The sequence below is a fragment of the Lolium rigidum genome, chromosome 3 (assembly GCF_022539505.1).
Source record: "Lolium rigidum isolate FL_2022 chromosome 3, APGP_CSIRO_Lrig_0.1, whole genome shotgun sequence".
Lineage (NCBI taxonomy): Eukaryota > Viridiplantae > Streptophyta > Magnoliopsida > Poales > Poaceae > Lolium > Lolium rigidum.
In genome coordinates this window covers 288,096,107-288,104,296 of record NC_061510.1, presented here as the reverse complement: position 1 = coordinate 288,104,296, position 8,190 = coordinate 288,096,107, and the positions used below count along the sequence as shown (strand labels likewise).

At 45.7% G+C, this 8,190-nt stretch overlaps 2 protein-coding genes across 2 annotated transcripts; both read left to right on the top strand.

Moving 5' to 3' along the window:
• The first annotated feature begins 1,103 nt into the window (after positions 1–1,103).
• On the top strand, positions 1,104–3,514 carry LOC124699633 (pentatricopeptide repeat-containing protein At4g18520, chloroplastic-like). Its single transcript, XM_047231905.1, has one exon. The coding sequence runs from the start codon at positions 1,104–1,106 to the stop codon at positions 2,934–2,936; it is 1,833 nt and encodes a 610-aa protein (XP_047087861.1). The 3' UTR covers positions 2,937–3,514.
• Positions 3,515–5,347: 1,833 nt separating this feature from the next.
• On the top strand, positions 5,348–7,650 carry LOC124699632. Its single transcript, XM_047231904.1, has 4 exons — positions 5,348–6,123; positions 6,660–6,815; positions 6,893–7,088; positions 7,192–7,650. Exons 1-4 carry the CDS (start codon positions 5,395–5,397, stop codon positions 7,269–7,271), a joined length of 1,161 nt encoding a protein of 386 aa, XP_047087860.1. The 5' UTR covers positions 5,348–5,394; the 3' UTR covers positions 7,272–7,650.
• Positions 7,651–8,190: the final 540 nt, after the last annotated feature.

Sequence of the window (8,190 nt, the reverse complement as noted above, 5' to 3'; positions counted from 1 at the left end):
ACAAATCGAAAAAATGGCCACAAAAACAGAAACCAACTGCCGAGATGAACTGAGATTGCGCGACAGATGAGTAATTCCTTCCATGAACTACGGGAAAACCTTGTATAATTCATCACCTAAACCATCTCAATGAAACCCTACTTCGATCCGACGAAACGAGCTCGCACGGCCATGGCGGAAAACGAAGAAACAGAGGCAAAAACCAACAGCAGGGGAGGAAGAAGGGGGGAGGAACAAGCCGTACCATAGTCCGGAGCTTCTTCCAGGATCGTGCCGAGAAGGGGGGAGGCATGGCGGCGCTAATGGATCGCTGGCGGCGCGGCCGTCACCCCGTGATCGTGCCGAGAAAGACGGCGCTAATGGAAGCAGTGGCGACATCGCGCGACAAAAAGAGATAGACCGTGGGCTTCTGTGAATTCAGATGAATCCGGGGAGGTTTTTGCAAATACACCAACTGCGAGCGTGTCCCTCCAAACAGTGCAATTCGGATTGTTTGGGGCTGTTTGCACCCGACTTACAACTTTGTGTACCACCTACCCCCATTTTGCAAGTATTTGGGTGTGTTTGCACGTCCAGGACAAGTTTGTGTATGTCCCATGCAATTAGCTCTTCCAAAAACAACATGGTTCCATTGGCGGAGCGGTAGTACTCGGTCGAGTGAGGGAGGGTCAGCGTTTTTGGCTTTTTGCTCTGCCGCGTGGGTCCACAGCGTCACCTTCACTCATGAGAAATAAGACGGATTTATAATAAAGAGAAAAAAGAACAAAACTCTTAAACCCTGATCCACTCGCTCGACAAGTCCAAAATCCACCAAAAATAAAACCAAAAACCCATCCACCCCCACAATTCCGACGCCACTCGCCGGCGGCCGGAGCGAGCGACGCCGAACAGCACCTTCAGCAACCCGAGCCTCCCCATATCCACTCAACCCATCTCGCTTCGCCGCCCTCCGCCGCCGGCGCTGCGCCGCTTGCTCCTCGCCTCCCGGAGCAGGCCGGGGGGACCACCGGGAACACCACTCCGTGCCTGCTGGTGTCTTGTCCTCGCATCCTCTTCTAGCTCTCCGGTTCAACCGCGCGCCGGAGCGGGGTTGAGGAATCCAGATGCTGTTCTGTTGCTCTCTCTCGCTCCCACTATTCCAGCCGAGCAGCTTCCCGCGGAGGGTGCGCAGCTCCGGCGAGCACAAGAGCAATGCGAAGGTCGAGCACAAATACTCCAGAGCGCAATCTTCCCGGGCTAAGGTACACTCCTTGCATCCCGGCACGCACCCAGCTGATGGCTACTGCCCTCCGGATGAGCAAGACCCTGAGGCGGACTCGGCAGGTTCCCCGGACGTAGATGCGCTGGCCTCCAGGTTACCTTCTTGCGGCAGCGTGGCTGATGTCCGGAAAGTGCACGGGGTTGCCGTGCGGTCTCCTGATGCTCCTCGAATTCTCGTGGCCAATAATTTGATCAGCTCGTACGTGAGGTTCAGCGAGATTTCAGACGCGAGGAAGGTGTTCGACAGAATGCCCGATAGGAGCGTGGTGTCGTGGACGGCTATGATGAATGGGTATCAGAAATCAGGTGACTACGCTGAGGTCGCCAGGCTTTTCCTGGATATGGTGCGCAGTGGGGTGCGAGGTAACAGCTTGAGTTTTGTTTGCCTGTTGAAATCCTGCGGCGGAAATCGCAATGCTAAGCTGGGGCGGCAGGTTCACTGCTGTGTTGTGAAAGGAAGGTGGGGAAATGTGATAGTTGACAGTGCCCTCGTACACTTCTATGCTCAGTGCGGTGATCTTGCCAGTGCTTTGATGATGTTTGATAAGATGGCCTCTCGGGATGTCATCTCGTGGACAACAATGATCACGGCTTATGTGCAGCAGGGGCGCGGGGATAAAGCCCTTCAGATGTTTCCAGAGATGGTCTCGGAAGGATTTCTCCCTAATGAGTTCACTGTGTGCAGCATCCTCAAGGCTTGCGCAGAAGAGAAGGCTTTACGATGCGGGAAGCAGCTGCATGGTGCCGTTGTGAAGAAATTGTACAAAGATGACATCCATGTCGGCAGTGCTCTTGTTACCATGTATGCCAGAAACGGCGAAGTGTTTGATGCTCAGGCAGTGTTTGATATGATGCCCAGAAGAAACACCATTACATGGACTTCTCTGATTTCTGGCTATGCGCAAAGTGGCCATGGTGAAAAGGCTATCCTGTTGTTTCGACAGATGAAGATGCGACAAGTGTCTGTTAACAACCTCACCATTGTTGGTCTTCTTAGTGCATGTGGCTCTATACGATCGCTCTGTCTGGGTAAGGAACTGCATGCACATATAATAAAGAATTCCATTCAAGAGAATCTTCAAATTGGGAGTACGCTTGTTTGGTGCTACTGTAAATGTGGAGAGTATACGTATGCTGCACGAATTCTAGAAGAAATGCCTGACCGCGATGCTATCTCCTGGACAGCTATGATTTCGGGCTACAATAGTGTTGGTCATAGTGCTGAAGCTCTTAAATCGTTAGATGATATGTTATGGGATGGTGTGACACCAAATACCTACACGTATTCCTCAGCTTTGAAAGCATGTGCAAAACTCGAGGCTCTGCGAGATGGAAGGAGGATTCACGGTGTTGTTAACAAGACTCCTGCTTTCTTAGATGTGTTTGTGGGAAGCTCATTGATAGAAATGTATATGAGGTGTGGCAAAGTTGATGAAGCTCGACGAGTCTTTGACGCCATGCCAGAACACAACCTGGTAACATGGAAAGTGATAATTACAGGGTTTGCTCAGAATGGCCTCTGTGAAGAGGCTTTTAAGTACATGTACCTGATGCAGCAAGAAGGACACACTGTTGATGACTTTATGCTTTCCAAAGTTCTGACATCATGTGGCAATCTTGATTGGGAGTCGGATGACATCTCTCTATCTGGCTCGACTACTGGTTCAGTTGGATAGGCTAATATTCCAGTCAGAGCTAAATTCTGGTGCTCCTGGGCAGGTTCTCAGGACAGCCCAATAAGTTTGATTGCATGAGGACCTATGCGCATTTGTCAATGGTACCAAGCAGAGGGGGAAGGGGATGTAAATGACACCAAAGCAATTGGGGAAGGGAGTAACAAGAAAAATTATTGGTGCATGTTGGTCCCAAGATTGGCACTCGTGCCGAACCAAAGACAGAAGGTTGTGGATCCACTTCTAAGTGTGCGAGGGAAGAAGATAGTGGTTTGTGAGAAAAGGAGGCAGTACTTTATTTAGTTCTCTCTTGCCTTCAAAAGGGGCGCTAAACGCTGGAATGGGGAACACAAACTTCAGTGCACATCTGCTGTGATAGATAGTACACTTTGGACGGCTTAGTTGTGCAAAATCAACTGAAACTATGATTATATGAACAGGTTGTGTCAGTAGCCTAGTAGTGCAGGACAATACTTCTACATTGAGGGAGCCTTCACTAACCATTTTCTTTTGATTTCCCTATGAAGCCATGTATACCATTAAAAGATTAACTAGATTAATTACATACAGATTTTGTTGCCTTCTTGAACCCCACTGCTGCAAATAACAATTAAGCTTTGTGTGGCTGTTGCATTTCACATTTCAGTCTTGCAATTGTTTATCCAACTATGGTGTACGAGTACTACTAGTAAATATCCTTCACCCTGGTCAATGTTTAATTTTGTTTATAGTTATCTACAAAGGATATGAGTACCTGCTCTGTTTTAACTTTGACATTGCACTGGATGGCTGCAAATTTTATGCATGTACAGATGTACTGACTTGGCTGCACATGCTCGTAGGCCTAGCCGATACAGTATTTTATTAAAAGACTGCATGTTACTGAAATACAGTCAGCTCTACATGGACTGATATATCATCATCTGCTGCTATAATCCAGCTTTATCAATCATCTGCTGCTATAATCCCACTTCATCAATCATCAGCTCCAGAACATTGACAAGATGCAAGGTTCATTATATATCGTTTCATGCAAGATTGTAAACAGAGATGGAAACTGCTTACCCCGTTCTGAATATTAGAAAAAGTTGCATCGCAATGTTTGATTTGTAATTTCATTCTGCCGTATATCAGTGTGGTAGTGATTACATACTTCCATTCTGCTTTAATATCATGATGATCGTTTTTCCTTCAAGATTGATGATTGTCAAGCTCATTACCACAGTACATGGTACTTACTCCGCTCCATAATTCTTGTCCTAGTTTTTGTTCAAGCTCCATAATTTTTATCGTGGTTTTAGTTTAAATTTGAACAAAAACACAAGAATAATGGAATGGATGGAGTATGCGGTATCAGTAAAATAATTTAATTCTTTGACATAGTCAGCAATTACCGACATTCCAGAGACGGAAACGTCCTGAACTCGTGATGATGGATCGAAGCATTTTCTTGATCGCTTGAACAATGGATTGCACACGTTGGGTTTGCAATCAAACGCTCCTGTAAGCCCGCTCCATGGGAATATATGGGTTCGAAAAAAGTTTATATGTATAAGCCCTTCGGAAGATGGTTCAGAAAAATAACTGAATCCTAATCAACCGAGATTGCTTTCCTTTTCCAATGAACTGACTGAGCATTTTGGCTTTTTTCTCCTCCAACCCGACTCTTCCACGAGGCACACAGGGGAGTGCAGCCTGCCTAGGGTAGTAGGGTTCCGCTTCCGCCCCGCCCCGCCGCCCTATTCTGGCGGGCTACGGCGGCACGCCGGCCGGAAATTGAGGCCCCCCACCCCGACGCTCCTTTTGCCCTCCTGAACCGACCTGACGCGCCACCAGACGCCACGCCCGAGCACGCACGGCCCGTCGCATCTCCCGCTGCCGGAGATCTACCTGCGACGCCTGCAGGTATGGTTCTCCTCCCCTCCCCTCCTCTCCTTACCATCTCCTTCCTCCTCCATCCGGTACCCTGTCTAGTATTGCCATTTCTTCTTTTCTGATTTTTCATTTTTCCTGTCAACGATTTCTTGCAATTGGTCTATGCAATTAGTCTGTGCACTTGGTCGGTGCAATTGTTCTGTGCTATTGGTCTATGCAATTGGTATGTGCAATTGGCCTATGCAATTGGTATGTGCAACTGGTCTAACCGATCCATGAGTTCATGATTCTTTTTATTTACTTATTAGTTCACGAGTCTCATTACGAGTTAGCATTTGGTCCATGTCTGATCTCTGTTTTTTCTTTCCATCCAGTTCTCATCGCCGGCGCTCCCCAGCTGTTCAACATAATGAGGTACCAAGCAACGGTCTCTGGCAAGCGGAGGCCGGTGCCTGTGGCAAGTGGAGGCAACAAGATCGACGCGCTGCCAGATGAGGTCCTGCAGCATGTGCTGTCGTTCTTGTCGGCGGCGGAGGCCGTGCAGACCTGCGTGCTCGCCAGGCGCTGGCGCGGCCTCTGGAAGTCCATGCCAATCCTGCGCATCACGAGCGAGGGGAGGACGCTGAACAGGCAGGGTGTCAGGAAGCTCAACAAGTTCGTGAACCACCTGCTGCTCCTCCGCGACCGCAGCGCGTCTCTGCACACGTGTGAGATACAACTCAGTACTTTCCGGAGCCAGGATGTACCCGAGGTTAACTTATGGATCCGACATGCTCTGTTGTGCCAAGCTCAGACCCTCACCGTCCACCTAAGCCATGATAACAATATCTTTGAGCTGGAGGACCTGCCTCTTGTCTCATGTCACTTGACGAGGTTGGATCTTTGTAATGTTGTGCTAAATGACCACATTCTTAATTTTTCGGGCTGCCCAGCACTGGAAGAGCTACGGATAGAGGGTTGCTACACCCATGCTGACATGATCATGTCCCACTCCCTAAAACGGCTGACCATCCTTGACTGCATATTTTATCTAACGACACGTGCTCGAATTTCTGCCCCAGGCCTCGTTGCACTGGAATTAACTGAGTTGTGGGGGAGAACTCCTTTGCTTGAAAGCATGCCATCATTAGTAACAGGGTCAATTAAACTTGCCGACTGTGATGATTATTGTGCTAAAAAAGATGGCGGTTCGTGTTTCAGTGATAATGATACCTGTGAAATTTGTGGTGCCAATAATGATGGCAGCGGAGATTGTGTGATTCTCAATGGTTTGTCAGAGGCTGAAAGCTTGGACTTGACAGCTGAACCTTCTGTGGTATGTTTGCATTTACTTCTTTCTGAACTTGTATTGTTATTTTTTTTGTGAACTGTGATAGGTTGTGTCTCTTAAGGGTTTTCTACACTATATCACCATCTAACATTTGTGAAGTAGCACCTATACAAGTGGTTTGTGCGCATCTGTACACTTTATATAAAATTTTCCTTGACTGTATCATATTTTGTATTGTCTTCTGAAATCATACCTTTTGCTTAGCAAGCAAGGATTTAATGTTTGTACTGGTATAGATCTACCAAATCAGCTTCTTAAATGACCAGTTATATGCATTCAGGTTCGAGAACTACTAGATACATTTTTTATGTTATACTGTGGGTAAAAGTATAAGTTATGAATTTGTAAGTGAAATTATAAAATTTGATATCGGTTAGAAGCTTTTTTTTTACTTTGCCCAAATCTGCAAATCATAGTCTGCTTTTCAATACTTGTGGTGAGCTTCTTTTACTTCAGTGCCCTGGCACCCTGTAGTAAAAAAAAAATCTTGAGATATGCCTAATCCTTTACATTTTTTGTAGTATGTTTTCAAAAGAGATTTGATATGGTGCCCAACCTTTAGCAAGTTAAAGACCTTGTTAGTCGGTGAGTGGTGTATGGATGCCAATCTTGGTGCGCTCATGTGCCTTCTTCAGCATACACCTGTGCTAGAGAAGCTTACCATCCAGCTTAATGAGGTACATGTGTCATAAATCTGATAGATGCTCTCATTTAAGATATCATTCATGATTAATGTAGTATTTTTGCTCCACAGTCACCCAGCATTCTAACGGGAACTGAAGGAATGTACAAGTCGACAGGACAACCCTTTGCATCTAACACACCCAAGGTACTTGAAATCAAGTGTGAGAAGATGGATGAGAGGGTTCACAAAATATTAACGTTCTTGAGTACCAATGACATACATATTGAGGAAATCAATATCGAGCATAGTGTTGGATCTTCTGAAGGTTAGTTGAGTGTTGATACTTGTATTATCTTGCAGTTTTTGATGATTAATAAATAACTAGAACAATAATGTTGAGCCTTACATAGCCTAAGGGTTTTCCTCAGGAACCGGGAGCTGGACCTTCTCAAGCCTGGACTCGGCGCGTCTTGCCCTTGAAGAACGCTCAGTTGAAGAGCATGTTTGAGCATGTTGCAGTCAGGCAGGAGCAGATCCTAGAGCAGCACCAGCAGATCCCAGCGCAGCAGCAGCACATCCAGGTTCAGCAGCATCAGATCATAAGTGGCAGCAGCACCTCGTGACTCAACTCTTGGCCAATTTTTCATAACATTCAGCTTCCGGTTCTCAAAAGACTCCGCGACCAGCTACTCCTAGTGCTGCAGGAGTGCAGGGTCAACTCATACAGAGCGTCTTGACTGACTGCTGCACATTCATAGATGCTTTGGTCCTCCATTTTCAATGCATGTTATCTAGTCTCTCTGCACATATCTGTTTATCTTGTCGGACACCGTCGTACGACATGCCATACCATGTTTTCTTATATAGATATATCTGTTCACTTTTATCTATAATTTTTGTTTGTATATACTACTAGTACAAATGCCCGTGCGTTGCTACGGGATACAATATAGAAATTTTTACCGCATATGCAAAGAAAACACACTGCAAATTCACACGATGAAAAGGGATGGCTAGATAATATTGCAAGAAAAATACTTTGCCTAAAAGATAGATCAATATGAAATGTAATTCTACATCATATTATGAAGGCAACAACCAATAATTATCTCTGCATGCCAAGATTTCACTTCATTCCTATCTTGCAGAAGACGACTTCAGAAAACAACTTTAATATGCATTTGAAATCAAAGCTGTCTTCCTTTGACTAATTTCGTTTTTAATCCATATACATCTTGACGGTTACATCTTTAGAAAAGACCCTGAAACAAATAAAAATAATATCATGTTTCATACATGACGTAAAGCTTAAAGTGAAAGATTGTTTCTAAGTAGCCTAAGGTTGTCTTCAAGACACATGCAAAGTTGCAAATGCAAAAGAGAATGTATCTAAGAGAATGTATGCTTTTTTATTTACATAGACAGAG

What these genes read in the sequence shown, in the direction of transcription:
- LOC124699632 (XM_047231904.1), top strand. Translation starts at nt 5,395, where the DNA reads ATGCCAATCCTGCGCATCACGAGCGAGGGGAGGACGCTGAACAGGCAG. An exon ending in TGACAGCTGAACCTTCTGTG is followed by an intron (nt 6,124 to 6,659) that starts GTATGTTTGCAT and finishes CATTTTTTGTAG; the next exon opens with TATGTTTTCAAAAGAGATTT. An exon ending in TTACCATCCAGCTTAATGAG is followed by an intron (nt 6,816 to 6,892) that starts GTACATGTGTCA and finishes TTTGCTCCACAG; the next exon opens with TCACCCAGCATTCTAACGGG.
- LOC124699633 (XM_047231905.1), top strand. Translation starts at nt 1,104, where the DNA reads ATGCTGTTCTGTTGCTCTCTCTCGCTCCCACTATTCCAGCCGAGCAGC.